Genomic DNA, 19099 nt, shown 5'->3' on the forward strand with positions numbered 1-19099 from the left:
AACCCCCAGCCACTGAAATATCCTTCCAGAACTTCCAACGGCTGCCCATGGGATCCCAGCCAGCTCTCTCATGCTTCCTCTGCACTCCCTACCAGTCTTGTTGTGGTTAAGTGGTTTCTTTTCTCTGTCTGCAGTTATAAGGCTTCTCTCTAGCTAGTGTTCAGTTGGTTATTCAGAATGATTACTCTACAATTTACTTATAATTACAGATTGGTCAGGAGGACGTTAGTAAAGCTTCCACTTACTCCTCCACCATCTTGGATGATCATCAATTATTTGTTTCAATAGGCTCTCTGTTCCCTCCTTCTTCTCTTCTTTTTTTGGTATACCCATTATTCTTATATCGCCTCTCTGATGAAGTCAAATAGTTTTTGTAGACATTTTCCTTTGTTTTTCCTTTCTTTTTTTTTTACTCTCAAGTCTCTCTTGTTTTCATCTGCAATATTTCTAGATTTCTATCTTAAATGTCACTAATTCTTTTCTCCATCTGGCCAGCTCTGTTTCCTAAGCTTGCTAGTTTATTCTTCATCTCTTTTATTGAGTTTTTCTTCTCCAGAATTTCTCTTTGGTTCTTTTTTAAAGTGTTCATCTTTCTGGTCAAGTGCGCCTTTTGTTTATTGATTTTGTTTCTCAGTTCATTAAAATCCCTATCTGTGGTTTCTAGTATCTTTTTGAGTTTTTTCAGAATTGCAATCTTAAATACTGTGTCATTTAAATCACACATTTCTGTCTTTAAGTTTATTTTCTGGAGATTTTTCACTTTCTGAACTGCCTCATTATCTTAGTTATTTTAGGTATTTGATGGACTCCTTCTGTCTAGACATCTAGACTATTGAATCATTAAGAGCATCATTCCCTGTAGGTTGATAAGAAGCCTTTCTTTGTTTTCCAGTTGGTGGCACTGAAGCACAGGTTTCTTAGTTTCTCTTACATTGGTCTGGTTTCTAGAATCTCTGAGGGAGGTGGAAAATGCCCTTTATATTCTCCTGTGATGGGCATCTCCTTTGTGACCCAATGGCCCTGGTCGCAGAGCACCACCCCTATGGGGAAATGTGTTGGGCACTGGAGTTCCAAGCTATCCCCTGCAACCAGATTCTGCTGGCAACACAACCACAATGATTGGAAGTGGAGTAAGCTGGAAAAAGTCAGCTGGTACCTCCCAGTAATGGCAATTTCCATATGCCAGACACCTCACCTCTGTATCTCTACCCTGTCACAGGGATCAGTGGCAGCATGTACCCACAATTCAGGGGGAAAATGCCTACATGGTTCCATGTCTCCGTGTTGCAGATAACGTGTTCTGTAGCCCTGCATTCACCTCTAAATCCTTTTCTGGGGTCCACTGCAAGCTCTGAGGGAGTGAAAGGGAGTGAGCCCTGGGAGGGTGAAGGAAGGTGGCCAGGCTCCTTGGCTTTGTTTTTCTGTCTGGCAATGGCAGCTACCAGACAACCACAACCACACCTCTATACTTAGTCTCCACCTGGGTCACTGGGTTCAGCTACAGCACATACTAAGCACTCTGGCAGAGCTCACAGTACCTCCTTGTTTCTCTAGGCTCAGGGAGTACACAAAAAGCTGATTCCTCCCCTCTCCCAAGACCCACAGTGAGCTCCAGGCTGTGTCCATCTGTGGCATCATCCTGGTTCTTCTCCCTTCCCTCCTCCCTAACTCTCTCCCACTCACCAACCTTCCGAAGTTTCAATGTGTGGGTCTCTCAGACATGTTTCTGTGTTGAGCAGGGAATCCTTTTTTTAAAATTATAGCTGTTTAAATTGTTGTAACTTCAAGGGGAGAGACAAGGGAAACCTCTCACCCAGCCATTCATCTGGTGTCATCAATAATTGCATTCTTGAAAGTGACTGGCTGGATCATATTTGTGTCCACTCAGTGGAGTGATTTCCCATGGTAGATTCTCAGACTTTGTAGTGGGCAACAGAGAATTTTTGAGATGGTAGGAGAGAGAGAGGGACTAAAACCCTACCTGCCATGGAAACCTTTTGTGGCTCTGCATAAAACTGAGCTCAACCATTAGTGATGTGCCAGCTGCCTTGATAAAAGTACTCAATAAAAGTGTATTGCATGAGCAGACTTTGTGAACAATTTGTGTGAGAATCCATTCTCTTCAATACAAGAGGTGATTTAAAGAAGGAAACTTCCCCTGGAATCAGAGTGGAGTACTTTGGATGAAAAGGCGTAGGGAAGACCTCTCTTGCTGACTGAGTTTAGAATTATTGAAACAAATCATGAAGCATGATTGAGAAATATAATTTCCTAAGAGTGAAAAAAGAAAAAGTGTGCTCCCAGAAACAGTAATGTTAATCAATTACATGTCTTCTAGATATCCCCTTTGGTCCAAAGTTTTTTGATCTTAAGATAACTGGCCCTTGTTCATTTGGGGGGCTGAGACTACAGGTCCGAGAAAGTGGAAATCTTAAGACTGGCCCAATCAAAGAGGAACATTAACAGTTTAAACACAGACCTTGAAAAGGATATGCAGAGAATAGATGAAGCAAATCAGGAACTTCTTCTAAAAATACATGAGAAAGAAGATGAGATTCGGAGGTGAGTGTTGGGATTTCATAAGGGGAGCTCCCAGTCCAAAAGGAGGGAGGAAGAGTGAAGAAGAAGAGACAAAACTGAATTTTACAGCTTACTCTAGAGACCTATGTCTTGTATAGCAAAATCTTTCTTCTTCATTCCTTGGAATTTCTCTCTGACATAAACCCTACAATATAGTAACTTTCAAACAGATTTCTAAAAGATGAGGTGACATTTACCTGAGTTGAAAAAACATTGGGTTACTTTACTTGGGAAGCAGGGGAATCTTACCTTTCCTACCTTTAAAGTGAACCTGATTTTAATGATCCAGGAAAGAAGGGTTCCAAACTTGCGATTTGTATTTATTATCATTGAAATACCCTTAAAACTGATATGTGTTTTATCAGCTCTGAAACTGCCAGTTTCTCACAGTGTGTGCTTGTGTCATCCAGGCTGGAAGGAGAGATCACTCAGACCAGAGACTTGGCAGAAGATGAGGAGTGGGAGAAGGAAAACTGTACCACACTGGAAAGGGAAAGAGCCTTGCAGGAGCTAGAAGAAGAAACAGCCAGACTTGTAAGCAAGAAGCTGGGAAGAGCCACTTGAAAAGTTTTATTCTTCATCCTACCCCTCATCAACTGTCAGATAAGCTAGTCCCACCTTTTTACATTCAAAGAAGAGTCAACTCAAAAGTTATGGCAGATGTGACCATGCATGGAAGGGGAAATGTGGTGGGCAGGGTTTCTTTGGTAACATTTAATATTGGTAGCCCTACATGTGGTCATCTCTGTCCCTTGAAATTTGGTGTGTACATATTGAGATCAAACCACAGGTTTTTTTCTGGCATCATGAAGTGAGATGGAGTTTCTGTAGGAAAATATCACTGGAGTGAAATGAAGAACAATCAGCTGAATGAAGATAGATAGATGGTGGTATGCAGATGCACACTTACACTCTGCCTCTTTCAACAGGAAAGAAAGAATGAGGCTCTGGTCCACAATATAGAAGAACTTCAAAGAAAGGTGGGGTAGGGCTCTGTGTTCCCCAGTGTCCCCATACCATCCTCAGTCATCAAAGAAACAAGGGAGGGAAATGATGATAGAGAAACCCAGATGTCAAGGAGGCCTATGCTGGGGTGGGTACTACTGCTGTTCCACTCTCCTGAGGCTGAGCTTAATGACCCACATACAATGATTCTCCCTGGAAGCCTCAGGCGAAAGCAGTGGGTGGGTATTCAAGGTCTTCAGTGATCTCATGGGTTCTTCATTTTAACATAAGGAAATTCATTCCAACAGACACTCCTTTGAAGTAATTTGACTGGAACCTTTGTGGTGAGAGGTTAATTTTACTTTCAACACAGACTTTTAAAAAATAATTCCTAAGAATTCCATTTTCCTTGTCCAGGTATTCCCTCTACCTCAACTCTAAATCAGAGCATGGTGGGTTTTCTATGATATCCTACTTTCTGACCCATGCCTGCAACCCCGAGTGACCCAGCATGGGTTAGGGGTTCAAGGAAGTACTCCTGTCCTAAGTAGACTCTAGCTTTGGTGGCTAAGATGAGTGAGAAGATGGAGGTACAATAAAGATGTTCTCAAGTATCCACCAAGGGTCTATCTCCTGGCAGTTTTTATCAAGGCCAAGTTACTGGCCCCCACACAGAAAATGCCTTTGTCTTCTATATCTTAATTAGATGTATTTTTTACTTGAAATGTATTTTTTTTAAACCATAGCTTACAAGGAAATTACCTAAGGCAACCAAGTATGAAAAAGTCAATCTAAAGGGAACGCCAGAAGAGTCAAAGGTAAATGAAAAAACAATTTTAAATGGGTCTGGGGTATATGACCAGGAAACAAGCCTTCAAGTGAAAACAATTGTCAAAGTTGGGATAAATTCTTTGTAGTTTTAGTCCAAGTCAGGCTTAATTAAGCCTGAGACGCTGAATGCTGAATTCTCCTCTGCCCTTACTAAGAAATTTTACTCTGAAGCCATATATTTTGTTTTCTGTTCTCTTTCCCATCAGAAAAAGCACAGCACAAATGCACAAATACTTATATAATACTGGAGATAGCTGAAATCCCTAGTTTAAATCCTGGCCCCAGCATTTAATGTGGTTGATGTATGAGGTTGGGCATTTAATCAGTTCCTGCCATCCTCAATCTGAGTACTGAGAGAAGTTGTGTATGTAAGGATTGTGTATATAAAATTTTCTTGAAACCAATATTCTTGGACTAAAGTCTTGAAAAGTCACATAATTTTAAAGTAATTATTTAAAATTCTGACTGAGGTATATGTATGAATTCACAGAGGCAGAGCTAAGATTTATAAATCTACCATGTTAGACAGATTACACACCCTGTCAGTGATTCCAATCCAGAAAGAATCTATTCAATTGTTCACTCAAATACTTAGTGACCTCTATCCACTAAGCACATCATACAATGCTTAGCATTTCTCTGATTGCCTTCCCGAGCTAACAATCTGAGCACAACCGCAACCCATCTAATCAAAGATATAAGAATTTGAGACATTTATTTTGTTGAGAGCAGATAAAATTCTTAATACTTCTGTACAATTAGTTTTTCCCTTGTCTTATCTGCTTCTCCTTAGCTTATTAAACCCACACTTAAGCCTACATTGTATATATGAAGCCTCTGAAGATATACGGACGCACTGAAAATAAAATAGAAAATAAACCAACAGGGAATTACTCCCCTATCTTCAGTTGGCCAAATCCGTGTCAATGCTCGTCCCCCACATACAAACAAAACAGGAACTCCAAATCTACCAAGTAATCTTGCTTGGCCATGCTGATCCAGGAAACTTTTTTTAAATCTATTTTATTGATTATGCTATTACAGTTGTCCCAACTTTCCCCCCTTTGTCCCTCTCCACCAGGTACCCACATTTCCTCCAGCAATCCCCCCACTTTTTTCATGTCCCTGGGTTGTGCATACAAGTTCTTTGGGTTCTCTATTTCCTATACTATTCTTAACATCCCCCTATTTTGTACCTACCAATTATGCTTCTTAATCCCTGCACATTTTGCCTCATTTTATACCTTCCCCCTCTCAGCTGATGACCCTCCAAATGATCTCCATATCTATGATTCTGTTTCTGCTCTGCTTGTTTGCTTAGTATGTTGTTTTAGATTCAGTTGTTGATAGTTGTGAATTTGTTGCCACTTTAACGTTCAGTTTTGACCTTATTTTTCTTAAATAAGTCCCTTTAACATTTCATGTAATAATGGCTTGGTGAGGATGAACTCCTTTAGCTTCACCTTGTTTGGGAAGCACTTTATCTGCCCTTCCATTCTAAATGATAGCTTTGCTGGATAGAGTAAATAGGTTGTAGGTTCTTGCTTTTCATCACTTTTAACGCTTCTTGCCAGTCCCTTCTAGCCTACAAAGTTTCTTTTGAGAAATCAGCTGACAGTCTTATGGGAACTCCTTTGTAGGTAACTCTCTGCTCTTCTCTTGATGCTTTTAAGATTTTATCTTCATTTTTAATCTTTGACATTTTAATTATGATGTGTCTTGGTGTGGTCCTCTTTGGGTCCATCTTGTTTGAGACTCTCTCTGCTTCCTGGACTTGTATGTCTAATTCCTTCACCAAATTAGGGAAGTTTTCTCTCATTACTTTTTCAAATAAATGTTGGATTTCTTGCTTTTACTCTCCTCCTTCTGGCACCCCTATGATTTGGATGTTGGTACATTTGGAGATGTCCCAGAGGCTTCTTAGACTATCCTCATATTTTGAATTCTTTTTCATTCTTGCTGTTCTGATTGAATGCTTATTTCTTCCTTATGTTATAAATCATTGATTTGATTCTCAGCTTCATCCTCTCCGCTATTGGTTCCCTGTAGATTTTTCTTTATTTCACTTAGTGTAACCTTAATTTATTCTTGTTTCTTTCTTATTTTGTTGCCATACTCAATGAGTTCTTTGAGCATCCTGACCACCAGTGCTTTGAACTCTGCATCTGATAGGTTGGTTATCTCTGTTTCAGTTAGTTCTTTTTCTGGGTTTTTTTTTTTTCTGGTCTTTCATTTGGGCCATATTTCTTTGTCTGCTCAATTTGGCAGCCTCCCTGTGTTTGTTTCTGTGTATTAGTTAGAGCTACTTTTACTCCTTGTCTTAGCAGTTTGAACTATTGTAGAAAAGGCACCCGTAAATTGTGTGGGGTGGATCCTTAGGTGGTCGCCAAGGTGGGACAACCTGTTTCACTGCTTTGTGGCTCTGTGTTCAGGGGGGGCTCAGAGAGGGGACAGTGCCACTGCCTGGCTTCTGGAGGTTTGCCCAGCAATTGCCTTGTTTCCAATCACTTCACTCATTCCTTGTATGTGACTGGCAGCCTTCCAGCCCTTCCCCTTGTGCTGAACCCCAGAGCGGGGTATGTTCTAAGTCCATACAAGCCCTTTAAGCAGAGATTCCTGAAAATCTGACAGTTTCTTCTACTACTCCAATCCCCACTGGTTTTTATAGCCAGAAGTCATGAGGATTTATCTCCTGACACTGGAACCCTGAGCAGTGTGGTCTGGCCTTCAGCTGGGGTCACTTGCTCCCAAGGTATCCTTCCTGATTTTTATCCACCACACATGAATATGGGACAGCCTGATCCACTGCCACCACCTATCTGTGCCACACCACAACTCCATGTGTCTCCACACCTTTCCTGTGTCTCCACCCCTCCTACCTGTCTGGATGAATGTGGCTTCTTTAAATACTTGGTTGTTGGACTTCCATATAGCTCAATTTTCTGACAGTTCTGGGTGTTATTTGTTTTGAGGCAGAGTGTGTTCACCTACACCTCCATCTTGACCATAAATCTTATCCAGGAAACTTTCTATCAGGAAGAAATTGAAGCTAAGACTAGAAAGGATTATGAAGCCCCTTGACTATTTTTGTCAGGAGTTTCTCTTCCTTCTCCCCAGAACAAGTTTTTCTGGCAGTAACCTGGCCAGAATCTAGTGGTGACATTTTAAGTCTGGCTATGCTGGCTATGTCAGGTGAGCTGAGCTGATAGACAATAGATAGAGAGTTCTAGGCATTGTCAGAACAATGGCTAGTATTTTCTTGTCAGTGATTAACCCTGTCCTAAAGAGTTCTAGAGTATTATTACCCATTTGAATCATTCCCTTTGGCCCACCTGTGTTCTGGAATTATTAGGTGATATCTCTAATTCTATGAAATACACAGGATTTCTTTTGCTTCTGTTCCTCTTGCATGAGGGTATCAGTTCAGCACTTGCTTCAACTCCTTGTGATTCAGACCATTGTCTTGAAAATATAGCCCTTAGCACATTTGGTTATCTGGACCTGGCTGGAGGGGAAAGGAACTGTTGGAAGAGTCCAAATGTGAAATAATGCTACTTAGGTAAAAGTAGGAACAATAGTCTTGAAAATGGAAGGTGGGAAAGATGCAGTCAGGTCTGCTCTATCTACAGAATATATCCCAAATTCATCCGTTTCTCTCTATATACTACTACTATTACTACTACCCTTTTGCAAGGTACCATAACCCCTCATCTGGACACTAAAGTAGCCTCCTAACTCATCTTTCTGCTTCTACTCTTACACTTAAACATTGAACTTCCCACACATAGAAAAGTCCTCTTTAAAAACACAAATCAGATCATGTCATTACTTCTTGGCAAGCTCTTTCATGGCTTCTCACTGTAATTAGAATAAAGAACCAAACTCTTTCTGGAAACTATAAGGCCCCACAATATCTCATCCATGTCTAACATTCCTCACTTAATTTTCTTCTTACCAGTCTCCCCTGTGTTCCAGCCATATAATAACTTACCCATATGCACCAGATTTTGCTACTTCACAGTCTTGGCCTTTGCTATAACTTCTGCATTGCACATATTTCTTCTAGATACCCATTTTTCTAATATTTATCCATTAGACATCAGCTCAAATATCATCACATCTATAATAGCTCTTATACCATCACTCACTTTCATCACATTACTCTGTTTTCATTTCCTTCACAGCATTTATCATTATCATGTTGACTTATTTATGTCCCCCAAGTAGAATCAGCCATGTGAGGCAGAGAGCCTATCAATCCTATTACCACTGTATCCGTTAGTCCCCACTAGCCCCTTCCCTGTTATTCCATTTTGGTGGCCAATATAAAATAGGCTTTCATCAAATATTTAAGGAAGGAAAAGAGAGAAGAGAAATACAGGGAGGGAGAATAGAGTGAGCAATGAATATATAAAAGGAAAAGGAAGAGTGAGTTTTTTCAAGCTTGATGTTTTCCCTTAGAGAAAAGGCTAAGAAGGAAGCAAGAATTGAAGTTTAGGGGTGAAGGAAGCACTGATGGATGGGAAAAGGTTGGAAGTATAGAAAAGCAGGCTCACCAGGCAGCTGCGAAGAATGCTGGATGGTTTGGCTCCTCCATCAAAAAGACATTTGAAATCATGCCTGATATCCTCCAGCCATCTGTAAAATAACTTCCAGACAGCATTTCAGAATGGAATCCTGTATGGTTTTCACTGTGCTGAGTTACCAATCTCTGTTCCTTTCTATAGCTTAAGATACAGCAGCTAGAAGCTTCCTGTGCTGACCAAGAGAAGGAGCTGAACAAGGTAACAAAGTAAACGCTACTTCTCCCAAAGAAAGAGAAACTAGATCCTCAACCAAACCATCTAATACATTCTTCAAATGACTGAGTTTTAAGGTTCCCGATCCATACCATTATGGGGCCAGGGAGGAGATAAAGAGAAGAAAGATGAATACAATCCCTTAGGTTTACTTCTTGTTAACATTTTTACAGGGTACATTCCATAATCTATAAACCCAACAAATTAGTATGCATTCTTCTCCCAACTTTTCTCAAATACTTCCCACTGGGATGGTAAAACGCTACTTGTTTATCCTCAAATAAAAAAAAAAGGAAGGAAGAAATTAGTTCATATGTACAGCAAAAACAAATTTAGAATAATTAGAAAACTGTGTTTAGGGTCTGGGATGTAGAAGGAAACAAGTATACTCCTGTCTATATAGCAGTTTACTGAAAGAAATTTAAGGCTGAATTTTTGCTTCTCAGGTAATGGAAGACTTTGCATTTGTGGCCCAGCTCTGTGAAGATCAGGCCCTCTGCATAAAGGTACAGCTTCTAAGTCAAGGGACAGCAAAGGGTTTGTTAATGTACAGGGTGAAATGTATCCAGGCTTTTCAAAGAATACAGTCTGGAACAATTTTAACTCTTCAAGGTGGTACTACCAAAGGACTTTAGGGTCCTCAAAACTCTACCACCAATATCATTCTATTTATTACTGCCCTGGTCTCCCAACCTCTGTGTTCCTAAATTACTGATGAGCACTTTTCCTATTTATTTATAATCCCTATTTCCCTAGGGACCTGCCCAATAGTGAAGTGTAGTGAGAGATCAATAGTGGTGGGGTGGGGGCCTAGGAAAGGAGATAAAGTGGCAGTGGGAATTCCAGCCATTCGTGTTACCATGTAATAATTCATGCTTACTAGAAGTAGAAAAGGCACAAATCTTCTGATCAGTAACTGTGGTTTCTTTTCTTTCTCTTTAAAGAAGTACCAAGAAACTTTGAGGAAAATAGAAGAAGAATTAGAGATTCGGTTCCTTGAAAAAGAAGTGTGAGCTTTGGCAAACAAAGGAACATCCTGGTTTTAGTGGTAACTCCATCTCAGCCTGGGTCAGAGCAAACCTTTCTCTGACCAGTTCCCAGTTGGAATTGAGTGAGCCCCACACCACATGGCTTTCCCTGGGTAGGGTCTGGCCAGCCTGTTCAGACCACACCAACTTTAAAGTGCAGGTCCTTCTCCCATTCTTCTTAAAAGACTCGAGAAACACATCTCCCTTTATAATTTTATCATATTATCAGTTATTCAAGTTTATATTAAGGCCAAGAACATATACTTTTAAAAGAGTTATTGGTTAGTCATCTTTAACAGGAGGACATTCCTTATATATCACAGAAAATGCCTTAAAACTTAATACCATCCTTACTTCCCCAAACATATGAGAACTGAACCATATGGGATAAAAATGAAATGAATCTCTAGACACAGATTAAAGCTATCATAGTATAAAATTCAAGCTATATTAAACTATAAACATTAAAAAATTAGAAATGAAAAAATATATATTAGAAATGATAAATAAGAGTCTAAATGGTAAGAAACCAAAACCAAAATTCTCACTTCCATTTCTTGACCCTCTTTGGAAGTCAAATCTAAATTCAGTTGATAACTATTTCTATTTATTAAATATTTTGGGATCTTGGGAATCAAATGAAAGAGACCCAACTTGCACACAGCCTCTAACTAGGCCAAGTACACATGATGGCCTGGGGGTGAGGACACCTGGACTTGGAGATCCTTACCCCTAAAGGACACCCTCAAGTCTCCCTAAATTCTTCCTGAGCAGTAGGTATGGCTTGACTGCTAAGCTAAGATCCTAGAACAGAGTTGCCCAATAGAACTTTCTCTGCTATCCAATAGGTAGCAACTAGCCACGTACTGAGTTGTAACCAAGGAACTGATTATTTTGCATTTTAATTAATTTAAATGTAAATATCTTCATGTACCCACTAGCTACAATAGTAGCATAGCTTTAGATTCTGAAACTTTTTAAATAACCATCACATAATGTGAATATTTGAGAGTACTTATTCAATCCCTATTTTGGTTCTTTTCCCCCAGATCAAAAGTCTTGAACATGAACTCTGAGAGAAAAGATTTTAAACACCAAAATAATAAGGTAAGCACTCCACTCCATCTTCAGTGTCTCTCAGTGTCAATGCCTTTCAAAGGATTCCCAAATAGTACAAGCCAGCAAACATACACCAATCTTCCCGTGTTCATTTTCCAAGAACAGTACCAAACATAATTCCAAGGCATTCCAAACCTAAACAAGCAAAGAAGATACAAGGAACAATTGTTTTCACTCTCTTTATAGACACACAAATGACATGTTCTCAAAGAAAATAGCCTAAGACCTCAGAGAATTCAGAATGGAAGTAAGAAGGAGTACGTAACTGAGAGAACACTCTATGGGGAGGGGCCAACACATGACACACGCACCACTCATTCCTTCCACCTCAAACCATCACAGTACTCTTTCCTGATGAGCCCACACAGCCCTGAATCTTCCACCACACAGGCCACCAGGCATCTCTCACCATCTAATCGGGGTTGGGGTGTGAATTAAAACATAGGACGTCATTGCTTCTTTATGATTCAGCTTTGGTGTCTATTCTTATGTAACATCATGATGTCACCAGAATACATGCAAAGGCCAGAAGGAAATAGAATTGGATATGAAGCGTCAGGCCTCTTGGCCCATGTGGCATCTAGTAGCAGCAAGTACATAAGGCTAAAAGATAAAGTTTTTGGACTTTGTGTTCATAATTTATATTGTCTTTAGAGCCAAGGTTAGCGTTCCCCAGAAATTTTATGTTGTTGAGATAACATAGCCTTTAAAATCTCAGAAAAGAAGCAAGTATCAATAATTAACCGTTGATTGTCCTTGGAGTCATCCAGATGTTTGGATGTTTGTTAGGCAGTGTTCACAGTGGCCATGGTTCCCATTGTCCTGAACATGTTTATTCTGGCCCCAAGATTATGTATCTATTCAGCAAACAACTTCTCAAATCAACCCCTCTAGAACTAAGCGTGGCATCCTCCCAGTGTTTCCCATCATCTACTCCCAGTGGCTCATCAAAGTGCTCCCTCAGACCACCTGCCAGAGGACAAACAGAGCTGTCTTTATGAATATTATCAGTGCTGTGATGGCTCTATGACCTATTTTTGAGCAATCTTTACAGAGAGGCTACCTGAGCAGCCAACCGACTGGCATACCACTTAATCTCACTCAAGCTACAGCGCCAAATTTGTAACCCAGAAAGCTTCTCATTCTAATTCCATGAGCCTCACTTCCACAATTTTAAATGATTGCAATTCCTCTTCCTTTTTTATCTCACAAGGAAGTTAAAAGAAAAATGAAATAACTAAGAAAATATTTTAGAAAAGTGATGCCACAGAAATCCAGGATGCATCCTCACCTTTACATTTTTGTAACTTTTTAAGCTTAGCCCTTTGAATAACTTTGTGTGGTTTTCATAGCTTGTAAACCTTTCTAAGGATTACTGGCTAAGGAGAAGGTAAGGATGTACTTGAGAGAGTCCAGAATCAGAATAGCTGGTCTTCAGACGCACTGACCTCCAGCAACATACTTTACCTTTCTATGACTTTGTTTATTCCTACCACTATATTAAAAAGGTTACATAGAATTTTATACATATATAGTTATCTTTGAAAATTTTGTCTTTTTATGCATATAAAAACATGTGTGATATTATCTAAATATAACATTTAACTAATGGTTCACTGAATATTATTTGACAGTGATGATAGCTTCCAGAAATTGCTAATTTATCAATGTTTTTCTTTTTCTCCCAGGTTAATTCTCTCCAAAATAAAGGAAAATGGTTCTGTAGAAAGTAAGTAAATATCTTTGAGTATACTTTCTTGGGGTTATGCTTAGCCATCCTGGCAGAAAGCAAAGTGTAGACAAGGAGAACCTTGTACACACACACAGAGTCAGCAAATAGTGTCATTAATGACTATGTTTCTCAGTTCTAAAATTATGACCACCTTGTTCAAAGGCAATTACTAATCTCAACTTTCCGGTATTAAAAATCAATGACCTAATAGCAATAAGAAACAAGAATCATATCATCTAAAACAAATGTGGTAAATCTTATACTCATTCCCCTCTTCCTTTAACAATTTGACTTAGTTAATAGACCTGGTTCCCCAGTCACTTCAGTATATCATAAATAGGGAGATCTTTTTGTGGTTCATAAGCATGATGATTGGGTTTTCACACTATTTTTGTGTGATATTCCTCTCCCAAACTTTGTTACAGTGTTAGTACATTATCCTTCTGACATGAAAAAAATATGTGTAGAAATGGGGAGAGAACTTCCAAATCCAAGTATACCACTGCCTAACAGCAGATAAAAGAGAAAAAAATGACTGTGAAAAGGAGATAGCACCTAACATCATCCAGCACGTAATAATTGCTCAAAGATGCTTGTTAAACTAAATAAGAACTCAAGATTCAAACAACTGAGAAGATATTATCCCCAAAGGATTTACTATGATAGCAAAGTAAAATTGGTATTCATGAAGTTCCTGCATTTTCAAGAAAAGGTCAAATTATGTTCAAAATAATCTGTTTAAGAAGGCATAGAGAAACATATATTCAGGGTAGTATGAAAAAGGATTTAGAAAGAGTTCCATCAAAATGGTTAACATAAAATTAAAGATCAGCTCCAATTTGTGGCAATTTTGTTTATGGAGAATATTCCTTCATACCAGGTAAGTAAAGTATTACTTGTTTTGATATCTCTAAATATAAAATTCCCAGAACAACTAGCAGAATTTTCCTTAAAACACCTAGTCTGTCTTTAATATGTACTTTAATACCAGTGCCCAGCATGGAATTGCCCAAGTGGGATCCCAGAATAAGAACAGTGTGCCTTGCAGAAAGTTGGTATCCTGGAAAGAACCTCACCACATCCTGCAAGTCTAGTTTATCACATCAAATACAAATGTGCTCTTATTCTGCTCCAACATCCTTTGGGGCCACTGGTATATTGGGCACTGACTCAAGAGATAAGAAAACTTGAATATTTGTAGGATTTTCCCTGGAAATGTCAACCCACAGATGTCATCTCAAAACCCTCTCATGAATATCATATCCAGCTTCAGGGAGAGTCATGGGAAGAGGTTTGTAAAGGGCTTCTGATTCCAATTCTGACCAAGATGCTGTACTAGAATGGATCCTGGATCCTGTCACCAAGATCAACTCTACAGGAAAACTTTAAAAATGGGAGTGGAGGAGAAAGGGCTGGTTTTGACTGGTGAGGGAAGGTGGATTTGTCCTGGGGCAGGAGGCAGCCAAGCACAGCTAAATAAGGGTAATACAGAAAAAAGAAAGAAATTTATAGGGAAATTTATAAAAAGTTATTAGGAAATTTTAAAGGTAACATAAATGAAAGAAGAAAATACCATAGTCATGGGTAGGAAGCTTTAGTTCATAAACATATCAGTTGTCTCCAAATGATTAAGTCAATTCAATTTCATACTCCCTGAAAGATTTTTCATGTAATTGAACAAAATGATTCTAAAAAATATTATATGTGAGACTTCTGGTCATGATGGAGGTGTAGGTAAACATGTCTCACCTCTGCACACAACTATAGCAAAAAATAAAACCAGACTACAAAACATATATCACCCAGAATTGTCAGAAAATCAAGCTGTGTAGAAGTCTGACCACCAAGGATGTAAAGAAGCTACATTATTCCAGACGTGTAGGAGGGGCAGGGATGTGGAGAAGGGCAGAGGTATGGAGATGTGTAGATGAGAGGTGCAGAGACAGGAATGGGCAGTCCCACGTACACATGTGGTAGATAAAAATTGTGAAAGGTACCTCAAGAGCAAGGTATCCCAGCCCCAGTCCAGTCCACCCAGCCCAGGGTTCTAGCACCAGAAAGATTAGTCTCTATAACTTCTAGCTATGAAAACCAGTGGGGCTGGGACAGCAGGACAAACTGCCAGATTCTCAAGAGACTCCTCTTAAAGGGCCCACAATGGACTTAGGACTCATGCAGACCCACCCTCTCTGGGATTTGATACCAGGGCAACAGCTGGAAGGGCACCAGTGGCATATGGGGAGAAAGGGAAGTGTGAGTGCCGGGAGACAGCTTCCTCCCAGGAAAAACCCCAGAGACCAGGCAACACAATTGTCTCCTCTGAGAGCCCTCCCCAACACAGAGCAACAGAGCAATGACATGGGTTGCCCTATCCTGGTAATTACCTAAGGCTCCACCCCATACAACTTAACAAGTGTGCTTTTCTATACTAAGACAGGGAGTCAAAACAGCTCTACCTAACACACTGAAACAAATACAGGGAGGCTGCCAAAATGGGGAGACAAAGAATTATGGCCCAAATGAAAGAACAGAACAAAACTCCAGAGAAAGAGCTAAATAAAATGGAGATAAGCAACCTATCAGATGCACAGTTCAAAACACTGGTTATCAGGATGCTCCAGGAATTCTTTGGGTACTTCAATGGCATAAAAAAGACCCAGGCAGAAATGATGGTTGCATTAAGTGAAATAAAGAAAAATCTACAGGGAACCAGTAGTGGAGAGGATGAAGTCGAGAATCAAACCAATGATTTGGAACACAAGGAAGGAAAAAGCATTCAATCAGAACAGCAGGAAGAAAAAATAATTCAAAAAATGAGGATAGGCTTAGTAACCTCTAGGACATCTTTAAATGTACCAACATCCAAATCATAGGGGTGCCAGAAGGAGAAGAAGAAGAGTAAGTAATTCAAAACTTATTTGAAAAAAATAATGAAAGAAAACTTCCTTAATTTGGTGAAGGAAATAGACATTCAAGTCAAGGAAGCACAGAGAGTCCCAAACAGGATGGACCCAAAGAGGACCATACCAAGACACAACATAATTAAAATGCCAAAGGTTAAAGATAAAGAGAGAACCTTAAAAGCATCAAGAGAAGAGCAGAGAGTTACCTACAAAGGAGTTCCCATAAGACTGTCAGCTGATTTCTCAAAAGAAACTTTGCAGGCTAGAAGGGACTGGCAAGAAGTATTCAAAGTGATGAAAGCAAGAACACACAACCTAGATTACTCTATCTAGCAAAGCTACCATTTAGAATGGAAGGGCAGATAAAGTGCCTCCCAGACAAGGTAAGATTAAAGGAGTTCATCACCACCAAGCCATTATTATATGAAAAGCTACAGGGAATTACATAAGAAAAAGATCAAAATAATAAACATTAAAGTGGCAATGAATTCACAACTATCAATAATTGAATACCCCCCCCCAAAAAAAAAACTACAAGGAGAACAGGAATAGAATGATAGATATGGAGAGCTGTAGAGGGATATCAGTTGGGAGGGGAAGAGGGAGAATGGGGGTGGGGAAAGGTAAAGGGATTAAGAAGCACAAATTGGTAAGTACAAAACAGACCCATGGCCCATGGACATAAAGTAAGGGGGGATTGCTGGAGGTAATGGGCATACTGGGTAGATGGGGACAAAGGGAAAAATTGGGAGAACTGTAATAACATAATCAATGAAATATTTTTTTAGAAAAGAAAAAAATAAAATAAAGCAGTAGGAAAAAATGCTGTGGGCAGAAGAGTAAAGGATCAAAAATAAACTATACAACTTTAAAGAAGAGCAAGGAGTGGGGAACATGCACTTCCAGATATCAGGACTTACTATGAAGCTACAGTAATTATGATAGTGTGATATCATCACAAGAATTAGAAAACTGACCAATGAAATAGAATAAAAAGTTCAGAAACAATGCATATATTGAACTTCGATATGTGACAACGACTGTATATCAGAGGGGAAAGAATGAATTGTTCAGTAGATATTGTGAGGAGGAAATGGTTATCCAGATTTTTTAAAAATAAGATTAGATAACAATAAAAATTTTTTAAAAATAAGATTACATTACTACCATATGGTATATACAAAATGCAAGCCTGGATGTATTGAAGACATAGATTTCAAAAAAAAAAAAAATGGGCATTAATTATCTACTATTACATAAAAAATGACTCCAAAATTTAGTGGCATCAAACAACAAACATTTATTATTTCAGTTTCTATGGGTGAGGAATTCGTGAATCACTTAGCTGGGTGGTTCTGGCTCAGGGTCTCTTACAAGGTTGCAGTTGGGAGGGTGGCCAAAGTTACAGTCATTGGAAGGCTTGGCTGGGGACAGAAGATCTATATTTATGGTAGTTTATAAACACATCTGGCAAATTTTATTAGTTATTGACAAGAGGTCTTAGTTGCTCATCACATGGACCTGTCCACAGGACTGACTGCGTGTCCTTGCAACATGACAGCTGGCTTCCTCCTAAGAGTAAGAAGGAAGCTGTGATGCCTTAAGTATGTAGTCTAGGAGGTCACACCCTATCACTTCCTCAATACTTTATTCTTTTGAAGTAAGTCATTAAGTCCGATCCCACACGCAGATGAAGGGGGGGAATCTCTTAAAGGGAGAAGTATCACAGAATTTGTGGACGTATTTTTAAACTACCATAAACTCTTAATGGAAAATATAGTATCTTTATGGCCATTACGTAGGACATGATTTTTTTAAAACAAGACACACAAAGTGTTGACTCTAATGAAAGAAAGGGTTGATAAACTAGATTTTATTAAAATTATTAACTTGTTCTTTCACAGTTTAGAGCTAGTGAAGGTTATAAAATAGAGGGAAGATACTAAAATATACACAGTGGAAAAGGATTAATATCACATATAAAGATCTCCTACCTTTAATAAGAAACGCCAAACAACCTAGTAGATAAATGGGCAAGAAGAAACACATAAGACCAATAAACCTATGAATAGATGTTCAGCATTATTGTTTGTCAAGAAAAAGAAAAACAAGACCACAATGAGACATTACTTTACATCTATCTGATGGGCCAAATTTTAAAAATTTGAGCAAATCAAGTGTTGGAGAGGATGTAGAATCACAGAAATGTATGCCGGTGAGGTATAATTTAGTACCAGTCCTTCATAGAACAATTTTCAGAAACAAAAATAAAAATAAAACAAAAATAAAGGAACAAGATAATTGCAGACAGTGATATGTGCTAGAAGAAAATAAAACCCAGCAGTAGGAGAGAGAGTACCCAGCTGGTAAGCCAGCGTAGGGGAAGGGGCTGCCTTTGTAAGGGGTTGTTGGGAATAGAGGCAACAAAGAATGGGAGCATCTGAATACCAAGAGGGAGCCTGACATGCGTTTACATGTGACTTACTATTTTGTTCCTGGTTTTCTAACCTCTGATTAACAGTTGGCTTTCTCTTTTCAGGATTTTTCGATACTTCTTTTTCACCACCCTGTTTTTCATCAGACTGCTGGGCTACCTGTTCTTCCATATAAGTTTTATAAATCCAGATGTCCTCATCAACATACTGCCCATGATACTAAGCAGGGGCATCCTGTGGAAGCTAAGATGCTTCCTCTTCCCATCTCTCACTCTTGAGGCAGAGGACATGTTACCTCACTGATCCCCAAGAAATATCCTTGAGCAAAAGGAACAAGTGGTGTCAGTCTGGGATATGGCAGAGCTTGTGGAGGGAAAAGGTTTTCTTCAGTTTTCCCCTTGAGGTTTGCCTACTTGATTATCTTCCCTCCCCATACTGTCTTTCCAAGATTGACTTGCCCAGTAAAGAGTTCTGTCAACAGATTTCTGTGGTTATATGGACAAGCTAACGAGTATCGGACAGTACACAAAACTAGATCATTTCTATAATAATGTCATAGATGCCAGGCAAAGTTAGAATTTATCAATTATTCTCTTGAACCTTAATCTAAGAAACTGGATCCCTGCAATGCAGAAGATTGCTCACTACTTATGTTAGAACTCTTTGGTTGCAAGTGACCTTAGCTAAAGCTAATTTATGAATTTACAGCAAAAAAAAATTATTGGCT

At 39.1% G+C, this 19099-nt stretch overlaps 1 protein-coding gene and 1 non-coding gene across 2 annotated transcripts; both read left to right on the plus strand.

Moving 5' to 3' along the window:
* The first annotated feature begins 2250 nt into the window (after nt 1-2250).
* On the plus strand, nt 2251-18675 carry TMCO5A (transmembrane and coiled-coil domains 5A). The gene is made up of 11 exons (XM_053928962.1): nt 2251-2309; nt 2413-2562; nt 2991-3114; nt 3510-3560; nt 4272-4343; nt 9084-9140; nt 9602-9661; nt 10100-10164; nt 11233-11290; nt 12655-12692; nt 18477-18675. The coding sequence occupies exons 1-11, from the start codon at nt 2251-2253 to the stop codon at nt 18673-18675; spliced, it is 933 nt and encodes a 310-aa protein (XP_053784937.1).
* Nucleotides 13379-13483, plus strand: LOC112312127 (small nucleolar RNA U13). The gene has a single exon (XR_002975568.1). It is a non-coding gene; the product is annotated as a small nucleolar RNA U13 (small nucleolar RNA).
* Nucleotides 18676-19099: the final 424 nt, after the last annotated feature.

This window comes from Desmodus rotundus, chromosome 7 (assembly GCF_022682495.2).
Source record: "Desmodus rotundus isolate HL8 chromosome 7, HLdesRot8A.1, whole genome shotgun sequence".
NCBI lineage: Eukaryota > Metazoa > Chordata > Mammalia > Chiroptera > Phyllostomidae > Desmodus > Desmodus rotundus.

What these genes read in the sequence shown, in the direction of transcription:
- TMCO5A (XM_053928962.1), top strand. Translation starts at nt 2,251, where the DNA reads ATGATTGAGAAATATAATTTCCTAAGAGTGAAAAAAGAAAAAGTGTGC. An exon ending in TAGAAGAACTTCAAAGAAAG is followed by an intron (nt 3,561 to 4,271) that starts GTGGGGTAGGGC and finishes TTTAAACCATAG; the next exon opens with CTTACAAGGAAATTACCTAA. An exon ending in CGGTTCCTTGAAAAAGAAGT is followed by an intron (nt 10,165 to 11,232) that starts GTGAGCTTTGGC and finishes CTTTTCCCCCAG; the next exon opens with ATCAAAAGTCTTGAACATGA.